Source organism: Zonotrichia albicollis, chromosome 18 (assembly GCF_047830755.1).
Source record: "Zonotrichia albicollis isolate bZonAlb1 chromosome 18, bZonAlb1.hap1, whole genome shotgun sequence".
In the NCBI taxonomy this organism is placed as follows: Eukaryota; Metazoa; Chordata; class Aves; order Passeriformes; family Passerellidae; genus Zonotrichia; species Zonotrichia albicollis.
In genome coordinates this window covers 14264108-14289913 of record NC_133836.1, presented here as the reverse complement: position 1 = coordinate 14289913, position 25806 = coordinate 14264108, and the positions used below count along the sequence as shown (strand labels likewise).

The 25806-nt window shown below is 45.2% G+C and overlaps 1 protein-coding gene across 5 annotated transcripts in view; it reads right to left on the bottom strand.

Annotated features, from left to right (window-relative positions):
* Positions 1–786: 786 nt before the first annotated feature.
* The window catches only part of MORC2 (MORC family CW-type zinc finger 2), a 45538-nt gene continuing 20518 nt past the window's right edge, over positions 787–25806 (bottom strand). For 4 of the 5 annotated variants that reach the window (XM_074554749.1, XM_074554748.1, XM_074554750.1 and 1 more), the window contains 18 exons: positions 25262–25387; positions 21013–21092; positions 18813–18895; positions 17878–17963; positions 14842–14982; positions 14258–14412; positions 14002–14130; positions 12629–12734; positions 7384–7516; positions 6875–6949; positions 6388–6762; positions 5826–5966; positions 5658–5712; positions 4764–4905; positions 4248–4439; positions 4060–4153; positions 2544–2732; positions 787–1684 (listed from right to left, as the gene is read on the bottom strand). In XM_074554749.1, coding sequence (XP_074410850.1) covers positions 1616–1684; positions 2544–2732; positions 4060–4153; positions 4248–4439; positions 4764–4905; positions 5658–5712; positions 5826–5966; positions 6388–6762; positions 6875–6949; positions 7384–7516; positions 12629–12734; positions 14002–14130; positions 14258–14412; positions 14842–14982; positions 17878–17963; positions 18813–18895; positions 21013–21092; positions 25262–25387 — 2371 coding nt within the window. In that variant the 3' untranslated portion in view covers positions 787–1615. Of the gene's footprint in view, positions 1685–2543; positions 2733–4036; positions 4154–4247; positions 4440–4763; positions 4906–5657; positions 5713–5825; positions 5967–6387; positions 6763–6874; positions 6950–7383; positions 7517–12628; positions 12735–14001; positions 14131–14257; positions 14413–14841; positions 14983–17877; positions 17964–18812; positions 18896–21012; positions 21093–25261; positions 25388–25806 lie in introns of all 5 variants that reach the window. The other variant, XR_012583126.1, reaches the window with a different exon arrangement.

Sequence of the window (25806 nt, the reverse complement as noted above, 5' to 3'; positions counted from 1 at the left end):
CCTTAATAAAAAATGCATCTTCTCTGGATTATTTTCATCAGAAACTGCAGTGTATCATCACAACTAATAAATCTTCAGTATGTGTGAGGAAATGGAGACTGGTGGAGCCTGTTCCTTTGCCTAAGGAATGCTGCCCCTTTGTGCAGGAGGGTCTATGAAGAGAGGGGAATACTCCTTACCTTTATTTATTGTGGGATGTCAGGCCCAGATTCGGGATGGAAGCAGTCTCACCATGTGCTGTGATAGGCGCCTGTAATTCAGGTAATAAGCAAAAGCCTTCCCCCTCTTCTGTGGTGTATAGAAACTTGGGAGTTATTCAGGACTATAAACAATTAGTGCCAAAGATTTTTGGTGCAACAGATTTTTAATTTGGAAGGGTTTGCTGCAAGATGTCTATTACACATCCAGGTGTCAATCTCTAGGGTCCATTCCACCTACCTCCCTGATAGTGGGTACCTCTTGCTTTACACCATGTTTACAACCATCTGGCTTGCAGGGGACTCCAGTTTCCGAACGTGAGTCCACAGACACTTTGTCTTAGCAGGCCTGCGAAGCTGCTGGCCAGCTGACAAACTCTGACCAAGTCCCCTTGGCCACAAGTGGCTCACCAGGAGTTGGCTGCAGCTGAAGGATAAGGGAGAGGTGTTTTCCTTGCTGCAGGCACAGGGCCAGATGCCAATCAGCGGTGTAGGGCTCCAAAGGCTCCAAATAGCCTCTCTCTAATAATTAGAAATCTCTAATAATAAAATTACCTGGTAGAGCAAATTGAGCAAAGCAACACAAAACTGGGGGGGTGAAAATAGAACAGGGGTCACTTTATTGTCAGGTGGATGAGGAGTTGTTCTGATGCTGTAATTATGTCTCAAAGAAACAGCAGCAGAAGTGAGTGATAAAGTGACTGCAAGCAGAAAACCCAAACGCCAGCATTCTTCCTCTGACTGTGAGCAGTCCAGGAGGTGATCCTCTTCTACAAGGACCTCAGCCTCTTGGCTATTACCATGGTGGCAGTTTCACCCACTTGCAGCAACCTCCTGTTCAGGAAGCTAACTGCAGGTGCCAGTGCCAATTTCCGAGTTCCACCAACGTTCCATCCCCTCTACTCACATTCACGCAAGGACATCTCCTTTCTATAGCTCCAATTCAGGGCTTGGCTTTCTCTACCTCAAGTTCAGTATCTTCCACAAAAAAAGCCTGACCCCCTCTGCCACTACTCAAGGCTTATTTTTTAATTGCTGCCAGCTTCTTGCTGGAGAACCAGTAAGCTAAGCAGGGTGCTCCGAGCTCCCAGGTTTAGCACATGAATATACTTGAGTTGCAAAAGCGATACTCACACTTCTACATCACTAAAACCAGCCATTGTAACAGGCACAGTTCCCATTTCTTTTAAAAATAAATATTTATAAACAAAAGAAAGAGATTCAGAGAACTACAAAGTTAAAAATTTTCCTGCCAACAGCACAAATGCTTCTCATGTACAGTCACAGGAACAAGTTGTACACCAACATGAGCGCTGTCTAAAAAACTCTCTCCTCATCAGCTGCCTCAGTCCACCTGCACATCTCCCTCTGCAGCAGCCACCTCTTCTGCACTTCTCCATGACTTGTGCTGGAGCTGCTCAGTCACCTTTCATGATCAAGTCCTCAATATATGCATCCAGTTCATCATCTGTATTAATATCAATGTCCTGAAACCAAAGCAACAAGGAATACCAGTGAGAAGTTAATACTGAGGAACAGCACAAGAAAAGAGGAGCCAGAGCAGCTTAGCACCCTCTGTTATGTCCGGCCTGCTCAACTTCTATGCCCCAACCTCCAGCACCCTCCAGCTACTGACAGCTTGCAGTGACAACACCCCTAGCTTTCCCTGTCAGCATCCGAAAGACAACACAGGAAACCCATCAGCACCAGATGCTCAAACAACACACTCAAGTGATGGATCTACTGTACTGATTGTGGTCGAGGAAGATTTGGTTGGGGGCTCTTTTAGATTTAACACATTTTCCTAACAGGGTGAAACTGCTTTCAGATGCTTTCAGTAGCCTTTACAGGTTGATCCTGATTTTATTAAAGTAGTTTTTTAGTTTAGAGTTAGTTTATTTATTTAAATGTTTTAATTATATATTTTCTATTTTAATTTAATAGTATAACTAATATATCAATTTCACCACAACACTTTTTCATGTTGTTTGTTTAAAGGTTTGCATTTCTATATGTGGAGTTCAGAATCTGCCCAGGAATGTGGCAAAAATTCCCTGATGAGCACTGCCTACACCTGGGGAAATTCTCAAGCAGCCTCACAGCAGAGAACAAACAGAATCTGTGCATAATATACACACCATGAGAAATCATTCTCATGTGAGAATTAACACACATCAGACTCTCAGAGCCTGGATCCCAAGTGTGGGCAGTGACAGCCAAGCTGTTCCGAGCTGAGGAAGTTGGAGCCCAGTGAGACACTGGAGTGAAACACTTGTAATGCTTGGAGGGGATGAGCCAGGTGGCTACTCTGAGACAGCTCAGGGTTTGCTGCTACTCCTCACCCACCTCCTGCACTTTCTGCAGAAGGGCCATGATATTAGTCCTCAACTTCTGCAGTTTCTCCTCTGTTTCCCTCAGCTTCCTTTCTAAGTTCCGCAGGTTTTCCTCAGAGGCTTTGGCCCGGGCATCGGCACGTGTCTGATATGAATTGCACAGGTTCTGCAGACCCACCTCATACTGCTTAAAATACTCTTTCTGTAGTAGACAAAACACAAGATGTCACATTGAGAGAAAGCATCAAGCATCAACAAAACATGAGCATTCACAGGCTGTAGAAGATCCAAACTCCTGGCCCCCATAATCAAATCCTCCCTGCAGCGTGCCTCTGCACACTCTGCCCACGCTTGTACTTACATCTGATTTGCCTACACCAGCCAGCACAGAATTCACACAGCTTTTCACATTCTTCCAGTACCAGAACTGCCCCCAAAGCTGCTTGAATTTAGATTAAGGGTGCAGTGTACTTTAAAAAGCATGAACCCACAGGTATGGTTGCAGGCCTGACATGCCCTGTAAATTCTAAGTATCCTTGGTACAGATCACCCAGACATCATAGCCTCCCACTGCAAGGTAGGGACAGCTACACTAACCAAAAGCCTCAGACACAACCAAGGTGTCCTACAGAAGAAGCAGGAACAGTAACTCCAGCAAATGCCAGCAGATGCCTGAGTTAACAGAAGAGGAGGAGATGAGACTGCCAATACACACACTTCGAGTCTGGAAGTGCAAAACAGAACAGGCTTTGGCCATGTGCTCATCTGCAGGTGGCTTTTTACATGTGCCTCCTTGGAAAGGTCACTCTTGGTGGTATGCTGGAGAAGGAAAAAGTAAGAGAGGCCAGTTCCCTTGCCCTGCATTGCAGCCAGCACTGGTACCAGGTAACATTCCTCCCAGTACCAGGCTGCTGGTGGAAGCTCAGTCCCACCTGTCCTCAAATAAACAGAAGTCAAAAGTCTTATGGTGTGCAGCTGACTTGCTGGCAGTCAACCTGTTCTCCCAGGGAAGTGGGAAGGGGTTTACTTCAATGTTCTCTCACACTAAAGTAAATGGCCTATAAAGGGATTGAACCCCCACTAACGCTGCAGGCTCAAACCCTGTATGCGCCATTTACCTAAGAGTTGGACTCAATGAGCTTTGTGTCTTCCTTCCAATTCAGAATATTCTGTGAATCTGGGGATAATTATTTGTTATTAATTTATAATTTTTAAGATTGTCTCCAGATAAGTTATAAGGCTTATAAGTTATAAGTTTAATAGCAATGGTTAAGAATTTAAGATAGTAGCAGCCAACAGCATTCCCACACACATGTATGGTAATTAAAAACATCCTCAGACAACTCTTACAAGACTCAAGGCATCTCTCAGAGGTCTCATTCTTTTCCTCAGCTATGTTAGTCTGCCAAGGATCCAAATTATTTTTTCAAGAGTGCACTCCCGCATTAGCAAGACGCACATTTGCCATAAGAAAGGAATATGTGTGGGGAAAACACATAAACTTACTTTTCTAGAAGTACTGAACTCACCAAGGGAAATGCCAACAACCCTTCTGAGCTCATGGAACTCAGCTCATTCTTGGAGATTGGAAAACTTGGAGGCAAGAAGTATCGCAAACAATTCCTGTGCAGGAAAACAAAATGCAAAGCCAGAGCTGGTAGTTTAACAGACTGAAGCAATCAGACTGCAGAGCTCACAAGATCTGCAGTGAACCCACCTAAGGATCTGGACTAGTAAGTCAACTGTTTCTTGGCTGCTGCTGGGACCAGTGGTGTCAGGCTCAATTCTGATGCAATCCGAGGTAGAAGGTTCAGCCATGACTGCGTCCTCTTCCTGCTGTGTGTCTGGAGCCTGGTACTCAGGAGAGGGAGGCTTCATAAGCCTTACATCCTCACTGCCCTTCTCTACCCTGAGGAAAAGTATTAAGGGAATGTCAGGAATCTTTTTTACATTGGACATACCTGAAACACAGTTAACGGTTTCATCAAAATCTGTACCCAAGTGTCACACAGACTTCTAGACACACAACAGCTGCCTCCAGGGCAGGCATCAGAGTGACAGACTGATGGAGTCTGTAATGACCATTCCTTATGTAGCCCTGGACAGTCTTGACCTCACATGTTTCCTGACATGACAACAGCGTATTTGTCTTCAGGATCTATGGCAATAAAACAGGCCCTTCCTCCCAAAAAAAACCCCAAGCCTCCACAATTCAGTAGCTCTAGATAGTTACCAGCGATCCCTTGGTGTGGTGTCTGTAGGGACATAATCAAACTTCACCTTCCACCGGATTGCATGCCTGACCCTTTCCACAGCTGTGACACGGCCTGTGAACCATTCCTTGTTCACACGCACTTCCACGTGCAGCCCTTTATCTGTGAGGGGGAAGCAAAGGTGTTTGTAAACATTCAGGTGCTGGAAAGCACATTCTACAGGGGCTCTAGAGATTCAGGGACCTCAGCAGGGAGAACACCTGAACCTGTGACAATGCCCTCAAGCAGTACGGACACCATCAAAACACAACGGGCACACAGGTCAGCTCCTGCTGAGAAACATGAAGATGCATGGAAATGAGCTGGCAATTCCGGATGGAAGGTTTCTCCTGTACTCCAAGCTGTTTGACATTGGCTTTATAGTCTCATGATGGGCACTAGGACAATTTGCCACATGTCCCTAGTGGGCCACTTTTCAGACAGCTCCCTGGAAGCATGCTGAAAAGATGCCCTGCTCTGGCAGATGGTGCAGTACCACCCCAGCTATCACCTTTCCTGGGGTCTCCCAGTCACTCTTCTCTCACAGCAGTGCAGATCTGGATAGAGTCCTGAGATTTTCCAGCTAGCATGGCTGCATGATCCACTCAGGATAGGTGAACATGCCATCAGCTACACCCTGCAGCCCAGCCCCACTCCTGACAACATCACATAACCATCAATCACAGACCTTTCCATTCCACAATTGCCACTGGTCTAATCAAAGGGTTCTCAGCCAAAATTTTTCAAGTTAGAGTAATCTTGGCGTTCGGAGTTCAAATCTACACTATTTTTTATTTTAAAATCTCACTGATGAAAGCACACATTTAACTTGTACAACAGTTCTTTTTTACGTCAGATACTGGCTTATTTCTCACCTTTCTGTGCTTTCTTCAGTTCCAACAACTCTTCCTCTCCAGCACTGTCTGTGAGCTGGGAGCAGAGAGAGCTCAAATTAGCCACCTCCCATCAAGATTATAAACACCTGACAAATATCTTCTGCTGGGGAAACCAGCTCACTCTTACCTCCACCAGCACACTCTTACCTCCACCACCACCTCATTGGAATCCTTCTCTTCTTTCACTGCCAAAAATTTTCCTCGTTTTGTCCTCTCCTTTTTGGGCTCACCCTCCTCCTCAGACCCATCCTCTGGGATGTTCGAGGCCCTCTTTCGAGTGCTGGAAGCCTGAAGGAAGCAAACAAGCTCTAGCTATTAATTCCAGCCTGCTTCCAACCAAAACCTTCTTGCAGCCAAGTTAAAAAAAAAAAACAAAAAACACCAACCCCCCAGAAAAAAACCCAACACTCAGTATTTTATTTGGTAGTTAATGAGCTTTTCTGGAAGGTTTTAGAGGTGGTATATCATCATGCAAACACTCATCCCACCACCCCATGCACTTTTTTTTCCCTGGGGAAACAATCTGGTCTAACAGGAAAGAGATGAGACCAGTCTTCTCAAGGAGTGTAAATGACACCCTAACCCAAGAGTAAAGTAGAAGTTCTCTTGTCCTGTGCAGTGCCCACAGTGCACATATCACAATACAGAACAGACAGGCTTACAGGACAGTGGGTGAGGAGCTGAGGGGTTTCATCCCATTGATTCTTACCTGTAAACATTTGCCAGAAGCAGATTTCCTTACTACTGGCACCTTGGCTGCTTTTGGATTGGGTGTCTCACGTGAGCTTTTGGGACTCTGTTGGCCAGAGAGCGACTTCAGGCTTGTACCTGGCTTGGCAAGAGTTTTTAAAGTGCTGTTAGACTTCCCAGCTGTCACAGTGTGATGGTGTGTCCTGGAAGTGCTGGCCTCCTCCTTGAAGAGCATGCTTGCTAGCTTGGGGGAGCTGTTATTTGGACGATCTGAAGACCTTTTTCTCAACTGAGTGCAGGACTTGTGAGGAGGTGAAGATCCTGGTGGCCTGCTGGGAGCATTCTTGATTACATCAGGCAAAGGAGGAGATCGTGGGCGCTGAGATCGGGTGTGCTGAAACAAAGGAGGGTAGAGAGAGAGGAAGGGTAGAAGAGTGGGGAACTGCTGTTCAGAACAGCTAAGGAAGCACAAAAGCGTAAAAAGCCCACAGTATGATCCCATTTACCTCCCTTGAAGGCCGTGTAGTCACTTCCAGAGGTAGTTTCTTTAAGTCAGCCTGAGATAGAATTGGAGTGGTTTTCTACAAAAAACAACAACAAAAAAAGAAAAATTTGAAAAAAAGAAAAAAACTCCAAAGACAAAACCAACCAACCAAACAAAAACCCAAAACCAAACAAAAACAAAACAAAACCAAAAAAAAAAAACCCAGATTAGAAAGTTCATGTTTACAAGCTGTCAAGGGCTGCCTGAACCCATTCCAGCAGTTTTCCAGGCTAAACCAAACAATTATATGGTGTGTTTTGTGTTCTTCAAGAGATATTCCTTCAGCTGTTGTTTCCATTTTCCCAACAGAAAATTAAATGCAAGATGAGATGATCAATTTCTGTTGTTATAACAGCCCCAGCCCTATGAAAGAGCATAGATAGTTTCAGACTCAGCAGCAGCCCTTTGCACAGGGAAAGGGCTGCTGCTGAGTCACTCCTGCTCTGCTTAGCTGGAGACCTCCAGACTCACCTGCAGAGCTTCCAGCTTTTTCTGCTGCTGGCGGATTTTCTCTGTCAGTTGTTTCTGCTTTTCCTCATTTGATTTCAAGTCTTTTTTTAGACTTCCCAGTGGTACCTTCTGCTTCTGCTCTGCAGCCTCACATCTAGAATGGAGGGAATGCAAGACACCCTCAGTAAGGACAGCAGAACTTGTATCATCTCATGCAGGTTTATCCTAACATACCATTCCAAAGGCAGCAGGAAAGCCACCTGCCTTTCTGCAGCAGTCGCAATCTCAAAAGCAGTGGTTTTCATCTTGGAAAAGAGATATGAATTAAGGATCAAAAGCACAGTTGCTAATAAAAAGGCATTTATGCTGGAAATCACCAATTCAGAGCCCAGGAACTGTGACAGTTGTGACAGCTTCTGTACTGCATCTGTACTCCAGACTTTTTCAGCAATTTTCCTTCCTATCAGCTTATTTCTTCATATCAGTTCTTCTTTCTACATACTTTTTTCCCTTCATAAAGGAAAGCACAGTACCAGAAACCCACAACTAAGACATTACCACAAGCCTTCCAGTCCCAGATGCCTTCTGCCTTGCCATTTAAGGCCAGGCAGTGTCCTTTGCAATATCCTGTAGCTATTTGCTTTGTCCTTTGCTTTCCTGTAGCTCTTCAGCCCATGGCCAACAACAGTGGTGAGTATCCTACTCTCCCAGGTCCTCTCAGGTGCAGAATCCTGGAAGAGTCCTTGAGAGAGAAGGAAAAGAGAAGCAGGAAGTACCCTCTCAAACGCACTGGCATCACCTTTGAAGTGCCTGGATGAGCAGCTGGCCCTCAGGAACACTGCCAGAGGAGGAAGAGGGGACTGAGCCCAGGCTCATCACCTATCACCAAACAATCATAGAACAACAGACGAGGATCAGCACTGCTGGGGTAAAGTCATAGAAGAATGATTTGAGCCAGGAAAGGTGCAGACAGCCCTTTTACAACACAAGAAATGCAGCAGATCTCATTGGACACTGGAACCAAGCTGGTAACCTGAAGATGTAAGTCTTACTAGTAAAGGGAGAACCCTGCTCTCACTGTAGAACACTCAAAGCTCCAAGAAGCTGAGGAGAGATGATTCTATCAAGATCTCTAGCTATCAGATACACTCTGATCAGCTCTGTGAGTGAGAAGGAGCAAAAGCAGCAGTTCCTCCATCAGCCTCTTCCCTGCTGAAGCACTTTCCATAGAGAAGTGGTTACTTCCTTGGCTAAGAAAGTGTGTGTCGTCACTGCAAAATGACTGCCTGTGACACGAAACCTGCAGTTCCCAAAGATAAAGTTGAACAAGAGGCACCATAAACAGGTTTCCCAGCACAGAAATGCATCTTCCAGCTCATGGCAAGGCTGGAAGCATTGCCAAGCTATGTCTTACAGCACAGTAAAGAACAATAGCACCTTGAGTTCTGGGACAAGAAAAATTCAGACTACTTATGGCATCCAAACCCAGAGACTGCATCATTGGAGGCAGCAAATCAGAACAAATGTATTATCTTGGTAGTCAGAATGGACTAAAACCAAGACTCCTGATAATGCTCAAGAAGCTTTGAGACACACAATCATCTTCAGCTGGCGCTTCAGCCACCCATCCAAACGACATTTGGGATCCAACTGGATATCAGATAGGAGAATAGAGGCAAGCAAGCCTCACATTATTTCACCGTGTGAAACAGGGACACTGCCTTCTCTGTAACGAAATTGAGTGATAGTGGCACCTGGTGCTGACCTCAGCAGAGACAGTGGCACTGGAGAGAGTGACTGCTTCTCATGACACAGACTGAGAAGGGCATTCAGCTCCCATGATCAGCTCCCATGATCACCTTGCCACAAGCAGCCACTGAAGTGTGGGTGGACAAACCAGAAGGGCAGGGAACAGCTCAGTGCCAATAGTAGACACTGTGCTGAGGCAGCCAAAACTACCATATGACCTCTGATGCCAGGACAGTCCCAACACCTGACATTGCTCTGACATTGCATCATTTCCAATTTGGCTGGATGAGACCCTGCACTGAGCTTCACAGTACACAAGCTTGAGGATGCCACTCATATGCTTCTCAAATCCTGCCATCCTTCAGACACTACAAATACCTGTAATGGTCAGGACACAGATATGAAGGTGTCCAAACTCTGCACAAGGACACAACAGTGCAGCACGTGGAATGTGCTCCAGCCAAAAGCCAGGAGTGCTGGAGAAACTTCTACTTCATGTAAAGGACACAACTGCACTTGCTGCTGGAAAGCACATGTAAGCCTACTTAATCAAGAAATGTCCTGGAGTTATTTATTCTTTTAAAGTAAGACTCCTGAGACTCCTTTTGAAGCTAAAATGACCAGAAGTTTGGCTCACCAGTGCCAAGTGCCCCACCTGCCCTTTCCCAGCTTCCTGCACAGGGAATGTAGGATGGCACAGCACGCACTGCGGAGGTACTCGGACTCACCCCAAACAACACCTCAAAGTGAAAAGTAGCCCCACTCATACACCCCCAATTTTCAAGGTATTGCAAATAAAAGATCTGAATTCTTTCATCACTAAATCAAGTACCTGGTAGGTGATACAATAAAGACTCCCACTTCTGCAGACAGAAGTGCACAAATATAATGGCAGGTGAGGGGACCTGAATAACACCCTTCCATAGCTACCCTCAGGCCATCCCAGAAGCTACCAGCCCATCTAGGGTCCATTTCCACAAGCCCAGAGGCCCAAAGGCAGCTCAGGGGATGTGAACTGGGCTTTTTGGGAATTGCGGAACGCAAATCTTTTCAGAGAAACAGAAACCCCTTTTGGGGTCCTGCCAAAACTGTCCTACGGCTGCCTCAGCTCTGGTGTCTGGTCAAGGGGGCAGCCCTCTGAAACATCTTTTGGACCAACACCAGGAACCAAAAGCAAGTAAAGGAAAGGAGTGAGATTATTTGGGAAGAACAAATATGGGAAAAATACACTATAACAAGGACCAGTTGCACATAAACCTTTGGCTGGTCAGTACACCTCTGTGTACTAACTTCCATGTCTCCCTCTTTCCTAGGCAAGGGCCTCTGTACTGGGGTGCAAGTGTCAGTAGCTGGAGAGGGACCACTGGTCCCAGTGACTCATGGGCCTGAGTGCCACCAACTGCTGTGACTACAGGCAAGTGAATGAATATGAGCCACAGGAACGTCAGGCCAGAGGAGCCAACCAGGAGGCTACCTGGGAGCAAGGGAGGGGATGTCTAAGGGTGACGCTCAGGAGCTGATCACTGGAGACATGGGTGAGTCTCACAGCTCATCAGCTGTGATGATGGGTATAGGGGTGTAGGCAGAACAGTGGGCATCTCTAGGCAGAAAGCATGTGGGGAAGAGCAAGGACCCTGATCCAATCAAGACAGAGAAATCCCCAGTGTGAGACGCTGGGAGGTCTGGAGGGTGTGTGCGCTATGTGTAAACACAGAAGGAGGTTGGTACACCTCCCCCCGGGACTGCAGGCCTCAGGGCCCATCTATCCCAGTGGAAGTAACCAGAGGCTGGGGATCTGAAGGCCAGGTATGGACATGAGTATTTCCACTAGTGATCCTTCACTGTGACGAGCCAAGAGGGAAAAGGATGAAGCTGCTGGTGTGGTCTGTGGGAGCACTGCACATGCCCACTTTTGTGCTATCTGTGGGACTGCATGTATGTATATACACAGTCTGTCTGCGTTTGTGTGTGTCTACAAGCAACATCTTCTGAACTTCACTACTCCTTCCAGCCGAAGGGCTGGGGACGTGCCAGCCCCTTAGGTTCCAGGCTCAGCCCTGCCCCAGCATTTTGTCCAGGAACATCCTCATCACTGCCACACTCCTCGGAGCTCTACAGCAGGAGGTCTACATACATATGGAGCAAACAGAGAAGTCAGCACAGATATTCTCCAATGGGAGGTACCAAAAGGAAGAAGTCAGAAAGTCAATACTTTGAAATAGCATCAATATTCTGTAAAATTTTCAGCCATAGATATTAAATTCTTTATTCCAATCAAAAGTTACCGCCTGGATTCATCCCCTTTGTCTTTAAGCCCTGAGCCAAGGGACCTGACTTACAGAGAAGCAGCTTCCCTTCCTTACACAATACAGACAAGAACTGGCTTCCAGCAGTGCTGCTTTCCACAGAGAAGCAACCTAAAGCAATCATTTTCCTCACTCAAATAAATGACTACATTCTACCTACATTTTGTGACTGTAACACACATCACTGGAAAATGAACCACTGTGCTGCTTCCTCAAGCATGCATAATGTCCCTCCTGGGTTCATCCCAACCATGTGGAATTGCCGCAGTTTGGTGTCTGATGGGTGGGAGCAGTAGGAGCAAAAAAGGCAATTGCAAAGCCCCCCTGAATTCACCTAACTCCCAGCCTGCACCATGACAGTTCTCCAATTGCCATCTATCCTGTCCATGGCAAACCTAATATAATCTAAACCTGTAATAGCATTTCCGGTGCCAGGGCAGAAAAACAACCAATGATTCAAATTCCACCATATCACTTGGTTGACAGGCTAGAGGCAGCTCTGGGGTCTACCTGGCTCCACCCAGCTCAGGCAGGGCCACCCAGGACCAGGAGCTCAGGACCCCATCTTGGAATATCTCCAAGGATAGAGACTGCACAATCTCCCTGAGAAACCTGGGCCACGATTTGGTCACCCTCACAGGGAAAAAAGTGTTTCTGATGTGCAGAGGGACCTTCCAGTATTCCAGTTTGTGCTCCTGGTGTCTGGTCCTGGCACTAGGCACCTCTGGGAAGAGACAGGCTCTGTGCTTTTTGCAGCCTGCCTTTGTATGTTTCTATACGTTGATGAGAACGCCCTGAGCCTGATCATCTCTGGGATGGACAGCACACACCAGTGCTGGGGCTGTCCTCCCCAAGGACAGGACTTTGCATTTTCCTAGCTGAATGTCAGGATAGGCTTCTGCTGGCCAATTTCTGCAACCTGCAAGTCCCTCTGGAGGGATCTATGACTGCCTGGTTTGTCAGCTGCTCCTCCCAGTTTGGTATCACCTGTCACTTGCTGAGGATGTCCTCTGCAATTTGCACATTGCAAATGCCCACCCAGCATTCAGCTCCCTATACAATTGCCATTGCTGCCTTTTCACAGACTGTGAGCACAACTTAAAGGTACAGAACCCCTCCAACTGTTTTCAAAGAACAGATGACCAAAAAAAAGCTCCAAATGTGCAGATAAAGCACCTTGCAGAAAAGTCTTAATATTAACTGATTCTTACCTGTCTTGTTCAGGATCAGGGTTCATGGAGCACACCCAGGTGTCAGGGTAGTTCCTCTCCACTGAGCTCAGCTGGAACGGGAGAGTCCGCCACTTCAGACAGACATCTGTCAGACAGACACTTTGCAAGTCAGAAATACACAGTCTGAGACACATAATTTTTTCCCATAGCCCATTTAATGCCCAAGTACCACACCAAAGTGTATCCAACAACAGTAAGACTAGTGGCCAAAAAAGTGAGACAGTCACAGAATATATTGAGTCAATTATTTATTTGTGCTCACAAAACACTTGAATGAGACCCTCAAAGACAACTCTACCTAACAAGAATGCAATGAAGCCTAGCACCAACCAACACCAGAGGACCTCACACTCCTGCTGCAACTATGACATACACAACTGAATTGAACAGCCAGTCCAGACATCACAGCTCAGCCCAGCAGACAGGCTGTCTCTCAATGATACCAAAGAACACAAATCACAGACATATCCACTTTAAAAAAAAATCTACTAAATTTTTGATGAACCAGGAACATAAATTTGTTTTCCAGAGTACTGCTAGCCTACCAGGAAACCAACAGCTTCACAAAATCAAGTTCTGCCAAGAAAATCCAAATGTCCTTAAATCAGGCTCTGGAAGGATATCAACAAGAGAAGACAAGAAGGAGAAAAAAATCCCTCCCCCTTCAAAAGAACCTTGAAAAGACTGAGACAACCATCAAGGCAGAAGAGCCTAACAAATAATTCCACAAGAATGGACTCACATTACTTCCTACAACCACATCCTTAAGTCCCCGGGTGAAAATAAGGGAGCTTGGCGTCCCTCTACCAGGTGACAAAGTGATGGTGTGGAGCTTCCCATTACTCTAACAAGGGCTTAGCCAGAGCTGTTAAGAGGTGCACAGAAGAGAACTTGCATTAAATTCCAAGGTAACTGTAAAAGGTTCCCTCTGTACTGACACAGTGCAGGCCAGTGCATCAGGGTACAAATTACTTGGCCACTTCCCATTGCCTGTGCGGATGTTTCACATCTTATTCTGGTGCTGGGATGGGTGCCTTTGGTGAGCTCCAGTTCATATGACATTTCTAAGGCTGTTCTCAACGCTGCTACTGGCCATACCTGCCCTGCTCTGTCAGAAGATTCAGTTGAGAAGATCAGTTAGCGAACTAGCAAACTGTGCAGGAAAGGAGCTTTATGCCTGGCTGTCACAGAATACCACTGACTGCAGACAAAGGCAAACTGCAGAGGAGACAGGCCCTAGGAAGGGATGATAGTCCATCCCAAATCTCCTATGCATTTAACTGTCTCATCTGCAGCCAGGAGTGCTCCCCCCCCTTCCCCAGAGAGAAGCAGCTGGATCAGATCAGACGCACCGCACTGAATTGTGGTGGGGATCTCCATGGCTCTCCTGCGCTTGTAACGCAGTTCACTAGACGGAGGCTGGTTCCAGTTTGCTGATAAATAACCAAATTCATCCCAGAACTTGATGATACCTCTCTGGGCTGGAAAACAAACCATATTCTGCTCAATATGGAGGCATTATCATAAAATCACCATCTGCACTTCTGGCTGACCTTCAGCCACCCAAATTTCTCCTTCCAGACTCTGGTAATTGTGAAGTTTCACTACCTATTGCAACATCCTTCCAATACTGAGCCAAATGCTCTCCCATGGCCTTCAGCAAGTGTCGATACTCCTTGGCATCAGCAAAGTCTTGTTTATTATGGGTTGGCTCCAGAACCAAATAGGGCACATCCACCACGCCTACCACTCCTCCACATGCCCTGGAAGAGGGACACAGAGTAACACAGAAGGACACAGATTAAACCGACAGGCTGGCAACATGAACTATCATGCAAAATGTAAGATGGGCTCAAATATTTGTACTTGCTGTCAAGACCTATTTTGCCTGTGTCTGGAATGAGGCACTAGTACTACCAGCACTCATCAGCACCAAATGGCAAGCTCCTCATACTGCTGCAGGGATGGCTAAAATTTGTGTCAAGAACTCTCTATCAAGAAACCAGGAAAATATGAGGCAGTACTAAATATAATTTATTTGTCAGAATGCAAACTGAAGGCTGACAAAATGAGCAGGCCTCAGGCTCAGGAAGAATGATTAATGCAAAACATGGTTATTGTGCAGCCTAAGTCAGATATAGAAAAATGTGCCAAGCTTAAGCAAAGATTGCAGAAAAATCTGCAGGACTCACATGCCACCCTCCAGCTGTGGGCCCACCTTCTCATACATCTTGATCAGCCGACTGCAGTTATAAATGAACATGCCGTCCAGCTCGCGCTGCTCAATGTTCACCCCAAAGATAAAATTCAGCTCCTTGGGCTCCTTCAGTGCCCTGTAGGGGACAAAACAGAGCCCCTAGGGATGCTGGAAATAAAGCATACTAACTATCTGCTGGTGTTAGAGGGTATGGAAGGCCAGCACCCTTGAGCATTAAACTGCTACTTCTGAAAAATACAAAACATTTGCTGAAAGAGCATTACAACTGAATATGAACAAAATACAAAAACTTTGCAATACAAATACTAATTTAGGCTGGACAGAGAATTTTTCAATTGAATATGTTTTCTCCTTCAGAACAGATTCTGGTTTTTACTTCAGATGTTTTTATTCAGCGAATTAGTTTTATGAGAGCACTGTTGCATCCAGACTGGTCCTTTCCCATGCTATTTTGGTTTGTATTTTCCAGCTATATATCCCTTTCTAGATAAAGCATGGAAATTCAGATTTCAATACAAAACTACAGTCTTGAAATTCTGATTCTAGGAAGTTCTCCTAATTCCAAATTTCACAAGGCTGCTCCTTAAGTTCAAAATCTGGAGGATACAACATACAGAGCTCCTTTTTCTGCAATGTTAGGATATCAATTTGCATGATTTCTCCCTTGTCTATGCAGCAGATGACTCCAAGAAAAGTTGGCCTCGAGTATGTTTGTGAGCCCACAGGATTTCTCAATCTGAATCTTTGGTTACCAGGAATTCTATCTCCATTAAGGCCAAAAGCCTTGCGATTTTCATCTCTTTGTGCTATAAATCAAACAAAATCCCCGTGTCTCACAAACAAGTCCTGCTCTTCAACATACTAAATTAATCAGGTTCCACAGCTTCCCTGATACCCACGCTGAGAATTCTTCATAAGAAGGATACTCAGCCTCAGTATGGAAGTATCCTCAAATATGAGGTCCAAACCAGTAACTACTGCTAGGCATAGCCTATACCATGGTCCTGCCCACCCTTCTCAATTTTGACCTGCTTTATATTCCCCACCTACCCCCATCAAGTCCTTTGCAGTTATGTACCTTATCTTAATGACGAATTTAACTTCTGCTTAAACAGTTAGCTGAAGATAGTGGAATTCTTTAAAATGTTCAGTTGACTGTCTACTAATATCAAATATTAGGAAGACCTGAACCACACACACATGAACCCTACACAATGATCACCTGCAGATATGAGATCCGAGTCTGTCTTAATGGTGAAACTTTTCAAAATAAATACCAAAAATAAAACTCATATTCATTTTTTGTTTAAGGCCATCATCCCTCACACAGATGCAATGGTACCCTGTAACACAGCATCATTTAAAACAGGTGACTGTAGTACATTCCTAGGAAAACACCTGAAATAGCAGTTTTCAGTAATTTCAAATCTAAACCTTTGCCAAGAGGGGTTTTGAACACTGCCAACTGCTGGGCTGGAATGTGACCTGTTGGTCTCAGCTCACTGTCGTAGAAAACCATGATTCAAGAGCATGAGCAAGTGCAGCAAAACACCCATCTCAGGGATTAATTTTCTTTTTCTAACTTCTGGAAAAGAATGCAGAGCCTTATACTTCAAGAAATAGCATGTATACTCACCTATAAAACAAAAAGGACATTTCATTTTTACCGAAGAGGACAGGAAGTAAAACTATCATCCAAACCATGGAAAATGAAGTGGTGGGTCAAAAGCCAGGGATTTAATTACTAGAAATTTAGTACCTGTCCTACTGTCTGGATTCAGAGCCAACCTGATCTTACATGGCCTTTGGAAACCTGAAAGCACTTCTTTCATTGATGCACCCAGCATCACGGAAACAGCAGAAAACTGTCCTAGGACATCCTCTGTAACTCAAGGATTTTCCAAAAGACAACAGGGATTGCTTAGTACAGAAGTTAATGTGCCTATTATTGCACATCTTTCAGGATATTTTTTGGTTTTCTGAATGAAGTACAATGCTGTAGAAAAGCATAATCCTCTGATCTGCTTCTGATCACCAGTGATGAATGCAGGGACACAGGGAAAGCCATGTACCTGCCCAGAGTGGCTTTTTGCTGCTCAGCTTAGTAACAGGAAGAAGTATTTTGCCCATGGGCAGGAAGGGCAGAAGACTATTCACAAATTTTTTTGTTGCACACTAATGTCACCAAACGCAAGAATTAAAGAACAAAGGTGTAGATGGAAAAGTATGTGGAAGCTGAAGGAAATAGGTTCTCTCACAAGCTTCTGTATCATTCAGATCCTAGCTCTAGGACTTTTAAATGAAAGTTGTATTTATTTGTTTCTTTTCAGCATCTTAAGATGCTCTGGCAACAAGTCTGCAATAGTTCTGACCTAGACAGCCATGTCAATGGGCATGCATACACATAGGGAATGGAGATGTTCTGTATCCAAATTCCCAACTTCCTCAAACTCAGCATGTGTTTTAAGAGCATTTGTTTCTGGTTTTCACTTCATTTGAGAAATGCAAAACAAACATATATGAAGAGTGAAATATTCCTGTGAGTACATCAAAAACCAAAGTTAATTGCCACCAGAGCTAAGCTAGAAGAATGCCTTGGGATTTCACAGCACTGACTACACCAAAACTCAGCCTTTTTTTAGAAAGCATGCCTAAAATTCCTAAAGCTGTTTCATTGTAAATTGCAAACATTTGTTCATCAGCCTGAATCTTATCTGCAAGTGAAAAAGCAAGAGTGAAAAAAATATTTACCTGATATGAAAATCAGGTAAATATTTACAGCGAACAACCCAATCCAGAGACCCACATGTCTTTCAGCAGGTAAGAGGGAAATACCAGAGGTAACCAGAATAGTGCCCCAGCTGCTCAGTTTAACAGCCCAGGTATATAAGATGCCCATGGATATTTAAGCTTTGAGCTGAACCGAAAATACATGCAAAACGGGAGAGCCATATGAGCACCTGGAGCAAAGAGCCTAGGTACTCCAGAGTTTGGAAGCCCCTGCACTCACCGCTGCTTTGCATCCTTAATCCTTTTCTTAACGTCAGCCTCCCGCCGCATGGTGATGGCCGAGTTCTGGACCTGACGCAATGTCGCCTGCAAACAGGCATTGCATAGTCAAGCTGGGAAATTCATAAAATTCACTTCATTTATGATATTCTGCTCTTTCAGAAAGAGCTGAGAAGTGTTTCAAGTGTAAATAAGTCACAACTGGTAGACAATGACATCTAGTGTGACTCCAGAGGTAGGGTAAACTTATGCTAGGTTTGGAGGAAAATGTCTACATGTAAAAAGAGGACTAAGGAAATTGAAAACAGTGGCAATGGAGCACAAGGAAACATCCAGGGCACTTGGATACTATTGTTTCCATGACATACCAATAGGAAGCTCAGTGATTTTAAACTGGTGTTACTTGCTGCTTCTAGTGCCCCTGCCAGCCCTCCTCCCAACTCCTGGCACCAGGGCTCAGCCTTGCCCCTCAAAGCCACAGTCCCCCTGGAAGGAAGCAAAGAGGCCCTCTCCAAAAGCCCCTGCCCAAATGCTGCAGAGACAGCTGCACAGGCAGCAGGGAACAGCCAAAAGGCCCATAGCTCTAGTTCTGTTCCCCGGGCCACTTCCACAGAGGCTGTCAGCAAACAGCACCTGGAGTCGGGAGGTCACCTTCTCATGCAGGATGTATTGGGTGTGTAGGCAGGGGAATGCCAACACACTTCTCACTTGGGCGGCACACAGTGTGAAGATGATGAAACACACCCAGTGGTGATGAAGCCATGGAGATACCTAAATGTTGCTGGAAGTTCACTGCTGACTGGAGCCACCACCTGCTTAACCAGCACACGGCATGCTGCCATGGGGTGCTGCCCAGTCAGCATTACTCCACCACCAGTGCTCTGAACACCCCTTGGTGCTCAAAACACGACATGCTGCCAAAAGCACAAGGCTCACCCTAGACTCCCGCGTGAGATCCCCTCCGAGACGTAACTCGAGGGCACGGGCTTTGCTCTCTGCCTCGCGAGCCTTCTCTTCCGCTGAAACATACAGAGACAAGGATGCTGTCAGCCATTTGGTACAGACAGACACCATCAGGCATTCACCCAAAGAGAGCAATTCCAGAGAGCCTTTGCTGCACTGATGTGTACAAGGGTACAAAGGAAACACAAAAATATACAAAAATCAAACCTTACATGAGAGGGTTTGAGAGGTACACCAAAAGCACTGGGCCAGTTCACAGAATTACAGAATCAATTAGGTTGGAAAAGACCTCTGAGATCATGGAGTCCAATCTGTGACCAACACTACCATGTCAACTGGACCACAGCACTAAGTGCCATATTCAGTCCTTTCGTAAACATCTCCAGGGACAGTGACTCCATCACCTTCCTGGGCAGTTCATTCCAATATATAATGATCCCTTCTGTGAAGAAATTAATCCTAATGTCCAACTTAAACCTCTCCTGGCGCACCTTCAGACTATGTCTTCTCATCCTGTGACTACCTGCCTGGGAGCAGAGACCTACCCCCACCTGGCTACAGCCTCCTTTCAGGTAGTTTTACCTGAGCATCCTTCTCTCTAAGCTAAACCACCCCAGCTCTCCTCATAGGGCATGCACTCCAGACCCTTCACTAGCTCCATTGCCCTTATCTGACTTACTTCAAACACCTCAATGTCCTTCTTGAAATGAGGGGCCCAGAACTGGATACAGTACTTGAGGTGTGGCCTCACCAGTTCTGAGTACCAGGGAGGGGGGAAGAATCACTTCCCTGGTCCTACTGGCCACACTATTTCTAGCACAGGCCAGGATGTCATTGGCCTTCTTGGCCCCCTGGACACACTGCAGGTTCAGTGATCCCTGCACACCCAAAGGCACCAGGCTGGTTTGGTGATGGCAATGTGTGACATTTTAGGGCCAATGGGACCTGTTCTCAGCACTGGGACAACAATGGACAACACTTTTCAGTGCCATACACTGAACTCCACTTTTAAGTGTCATGAAAGCCTCACAGACTGCTTCAGGGAAGAAGCTTCTCTAAATCCTACTCTTTGCATCTTCTTGAAAAGCAATGGGAGTGTGTGCTCAAGACATGCCCTGGCTATAGGACTCAATGTAAAAATAAATTCACCTATGAGGATTGAGGCATACAATAAAATCTGTTTAAGCTTCATCTTACCAAGTCTATCTTGCCAGGCTGTACTTCCTAAAGGAGGAACAGGGAACATGGCAATTCACACCATTTCATTCTGCTGCTTTTCTTTGGGGCAGGGTCACAATCACACTGCCCTCTGTGATGCTGTACAGGCTGAATGTGGCACCATCCCTTGTATATATGACCTGCAGCCATGTGCAGACATGCCTAAAGCAGCTCTGACACCGGGACAGAGGACACATGCCTCCAAGTGATTTATGTATTTGATTTATGAAACCTACCAGAAGATACAGGTCACATATAAATTACTTACAACTTCCAAGATTCCTCCTTCACTATAGTATTTTTGCATTAAGGGTTAGGGAAGGATGCTGCTTTTTGTGTTATATTTCTGGAGATTTAATGCAGCTCTAATACAGTTTAATGCTGTATTTATATGCTTGTGTGATTTCTATATGCTGAATAACCAATTATGACAAACTGAGTTTTCCCTGAGGATTACAGAACTTAACAGGAAAGGAAGATTAGATGGGCAAAAGGTATGCCAGGAAGGATTAAAACCAAACAAACCAGGGCTCCCTTGTACACCCAGACCCCAGACTCTTTACATTAAGTGACAGAATAAAAATCTACTTTTTTTAACGGCCTTAACAGGAAAGGTGCAGAATGAAAACATAGCCAGAAGTTCATAACATCTTAAAGGTGAGAGAAGAACTGTAGGATGACAGGGCTCAGCCAGCCTTCTGCTGGAGTGGGGGAAAACTGCTGGGACTCCAAGGGTTATCCTGTACATCTGCTACTCAGATGATGAAATGGTCTCTGGAAACAATGTACATTCCTTCCACTGCATGAAGGTAAGTCTTGTGTCATCTGTAGTTGCTGCAATAATTCAGTTCCTGAGCAATTCCAGTGATCCCAGAGGCCGCCAATCTCAGGTCACATCATTCAAGGGTCTAGTCCTCCCCTTAGCAACAGATGAATGCATACCCTGACGACTCACCTATCCTGGCCAAGTGCTCTGCTTTCTTCACCTCTTGCTCTGCACGGGTCTTGAAACGGTTTGAAGTGTATTTGTACATCCTGTGATGATCAAAATTTATTAATCAGCAAACTCAGCAGTAAGGTCAAATCAAAATTTCATCACTGCATGAGAGAACAAGGTCCCCACATGCTACTCTACTCCTCCCAACAGATTCAATAAATGGAGGAGGTTTACATATCATGAACTGGACATTTTTGGATGAAGCTAAGCAAAATCTTTTTATTTCACAGATATTTTAGTAGTAGCTCCAACCACAATATCCTCTCTTCTTCTGCATTAACCAGTGGGGGTGAAATATATCCATATTCTTGTAGCAAATCTCAATACTTAGAGAAATAATTTCTTCAGAAGTAAAAAGGAGGAGTGAATACATATGGAAAGCTTCTCCAAATGCTTCCACCACAGCTAAATAACCTTTCCTGTGAAGAGCTGTCCACAGGTGCAGTCTGACAGCTCCATCTCACACAGGGCTATCTCAAAGTAGAACAACAATTTGGTAAGAACTTCCAAGTTTCAGGACACTTCTTTGTGTTTTGTATCTGACTCACAACCTTGTAAATTGTGCTGGAGATGAAGCAGCTTGTTTCACCTTCCCTGTATGCTAACATGCCAAATACAGATCTAAATTCACTGACTGCTGCAGAGTGAAAGATTGGTGCCTGTGAGGCAAAAGTTCATGAATGTGATCACCTCCAAGCACGTCACAAGGAAAGATGACACCTAGGACAAGCAGAGCCTGCAGGAACTCAGATCACCTTAAGACATGAGGGTTTGGATATACCAAGAGGATTAAATTTTCCAGTATTTAGCTAAAGCAAAAGCCACTAGAAATGCCGTTTTTACAGAAAGGCAAAACCACACAGAGATGTAACACTTGACTGACCAACTGACTGGAATCACACTTAGATTCTAATGAGAGACAAAATTCCCCCCAAATGCAGATAAACTGTCAGGATTTATGAGAAACAACCTTGTACTTATGAAAAGTTTTGTTTAGGTTTGTTTCTGTGGGTGAGCACACAGGGTACTGACATCAGACATAATCTCACCAACAGGAATCCCTTGCTCCCAAATCTAGGAAATTAATACCACAAGAGAGTTCCCAGAAATACATTTTCCTGGAAATACATCTTCTGCTATTTTTAAGGATTTCCTCCCTGGGGAAAAAGCAGACAGGTGCTAAGACTTCCAGAAATCACAGTTGATGATTTCATCAAGTCAGGAGCTAAAGAGTCAGGATAGGTGGTGTCATCTCTAACCTATGTAAGGTTGATTAAAGCTATCTGGGGCCAGGAGACAGTACACTCTGAAAACCAAGCTGCTTTCAACATGTTGGCACAACTACATTACTTCATCCACACCTGCCTGAATTCTAAGGAGAAAATAAAAAGACAGAGAAATAGAGCAAAGATGAATTATCTCCCCGTACCCAGCTCAGCAGGCAGGGCAGCACGTGGGGCGACCGTAGGGACAGCACTCCTTTGCTGTAGGGAACACTGTAAGCAACTGTTGGATGTCCTAGATGATAGCACTGTGAACCATCAAGACCTTCAAGACACTCATTCCAACTGCCTTGGAGTGTCCTTGTGGAGGCACAGGCCTTGCATGTGGCCTGGCTATTTCTACCTGCATAGCCCATATTGCTAAACAAGCTCCAACAGGTACTGGGGAAGAGATGGAAGCAATCCTTCAGGAGACACAGGCCACTCCCAGGGAAGCTGGGAATGTGGCAACACAACTGCAAAGGCTGGTGAAAGATCCACACAAAACGAGCCAGCCCCTGCCACCAGGATGTTATCAGCTCCAGAAAGGTGAGAAGCCTCTGCCACAGAAACATGGGTGGTGACGAACAGAAAACAGAAAACAGAAAACAGTCCTGCTCAGGAGATGTACTATTATTCCTGAAAAACAGTGCAAGGGCTGCAAAACCTTTTTTCAGTAAAGGCACTTACATACCCTAAATCCACAGTGGATTTCTATTCATTGTCTACAAACACCAACACTGGAACCTGCAGACAAGCCACTGTACAGGTTTTTCCTTCAGAGATAAAGGCAACCTGACCGACAGCAGAAGGGAGGCCCCTCTGAAAGAAAAGAGCCCTTCAGATGTCCCAGACAAGCACACCAGCTTCTCAGGCTGTAAGGCAGCAGCACCTCCACTGTCTGTTCCCCATCCCTTTGCTTGATCAGGAAGGTTCAGGATTTATCTGGCCCAAGCTACTGGGCCAGAAACACAGCCAAGCTAAAGAGCTGAGCATCACTGCCACATTTGCTGACAACAAAGGAGCACCATAATGGAGGTCCCTTCCCCGTGCACTCACACACAAAACAGTGCTGGCACAAATGCAAGGGATTGACCCAGTATTACCCTGCTGAGCACTCAAAGCCTAGTAGATAAATGGGGATGCTGAGCTCTGGCTTCAGCTCTAAAGGAAAAGTGAGGGCATAAGTGACCCTTTTCAGCAGGTTCAGGGAGAAAAATCTACACCTATGTCAGTAAAAGCAAAGTAACCACTTTCAGAGTGGACTGATTTACTGGTTTTCCCTTTAGAAAGAGCCACTCAAGGCAGATTTGAGCTCTCCTGAGGAAAAAGACAGCTTCCTCAACCTGCCCAGGGCACAGCATGGCATCTACCCCAAGAGCAGTGCTGGCTCTCAGAACCCACAGGAAAGACTTTGATGGCTTGTCCTGATGGGCACACAGCTTCTAGAGCCCAAAGCTGGTATTGGGAAGTCCAGCCAGAAGGCAGCAGTCTGGACAGTCTCCAGAGAGGCCCAGTAAAGCCACAATGATTGCCACAAGACTGAGAAGATTTACACTGTGCTCTGCAGGAAGGTCTTTACTGCTCTGTTGCAGGAATGGGGATCGTAAATGTAAACGTCTTTACAATATTCAGGAATTTGTACTGGCCTATCACTATAAGCAGATCTACAGGAGTTTGCTCACATGCAGCACAAACAGATCTGTAAGACACATCTGCCACCAGCACACATCAGCTTGGGGCTCCTTAGAATAGACTACTGACCACTTGAAGAAGAAGACACTGAAGAAGAAGACACACTCAGAAGACATGTTCATCTGGGGTGACCTGGGACACCTAATATTGTCATGACGCTGACAGCATCACCCACAATGATGGCATCCTGTCTGTAAGTCTCGCAAGAAGCTTGTCTCTGATGAGACAAAAATCTGTGTCCTCCCCCGGTTTCTCTCCCTAGTACTTCTGATGAACCACAGCACAAGCAAATGAAGCACAAGGCCCTCACACGTAGATAAGACACAGTCAAAAATACAGAAATCCAGAGATTCTCTATCCAGTAAATCAGGATTTACAGTGGCAAGTTCCCTGCCTTCCGCAGGGAAAAACTGGCCTGCCAGCATGAGAAGCAGTGAGTGTGTAACATTCTTTTATTTTGGTCAGGTTTCTGATACCATTTCACACTGTCTCATGTAAGGAGCTGAGGAAGCCTAAGTTAAAAATCAGCCAGGTTCTTCAGGCACTGTCAGTGGTGTGACACTGGCCACTGGTGTGGCTGCTAACAGTGCCTAGTAGACTGGGTGAGCCCAAAACGCTACTCAAAAAATCCACAAATATTCTACAAAATTACTACTATTTGATTCAAATAAATTATGCCAGGGTATCTAGAATGCAGACTGTGTGCTCCCAGAGAGAGTCTGCCTCAATCAGACTGACATACAGGTTTCCCCTCCCATGCCAGTAATCTTTTCCAGTCTCTCTTCAGCCAACTGACAGCACACCCCAGCTCACAGTCACATTTTTTGTTTAAGGAAATCTAAAAGGAATATAGGGAAAACTTTTTTTCAATCTCTATTCAAACCCGGATTAGCTACACATAGAAGCAACTGTTTCAAAGCACTCAGTCTAGTTTCTTTTTGGAAATAATCCTAACACCCACCTTCTGCTTTCCTTCTGCTCAACAACAACATAGTTACCCAACAATTTTGTATGAATATGGTATTTCATACAACCAAGATCTTAATTTCTTTGTTTGCTCTGAAAGGGACGGCATTTGATTTTCCATGATGTATCTCTCTTCCCATGATGTCAACACCACATGCCATTCTCTTATGGTCTGATTCTGTGGCGTTAGAGTTAGGAATGGAATTATGCAGGATACACCTGGAGAGCAAAAGACTACACCTTTAACTCCAAATGGTCCCACAGATCTTGGATCCAACACTTACCTTGGCTTGTAGAGGCAGCATGAGAGTCGTTTGGTTTGTACTTTGTGTCCATTGATGAAGATCCTCATCCTGGGATCAATATAAAGCACAGCAGCATAGGCACGAAAGGAGCGGCGCTCCGGCTTGCTGCAAGAGAGACATCTACTTCAGAATATGCCCAAGCGATACTCTTAGCAAAACAGACAGGTGAAAGAAAAGGTCTTTCTGTTTTAATTACCATTAAGTAAAGCTTTTCTTTAAATTTTTTTGACCTATGTCTTCTCCAGACTCTTTGTTGAGCTGTACATCATAACTACTGCTACAAGAAACTGATACTCGTGTTACTGCAACCTGAAGAGGGAGTTTGAATACATCTGGATAATAATGGCCAAAGCTATAAACTGGCCTACTTAACACTAAAAGTGTGCCCACCTACCCAGAGCATTTCCACTTTTCAGTGAGTCACTTGTACGCTGCCTCAGAACCTGCACTACTCACTGACACACATGGTACCACAATACCAGAAAGAAGAGGCAGTGATCAGTGGCAATCACGCCTGCCTTACA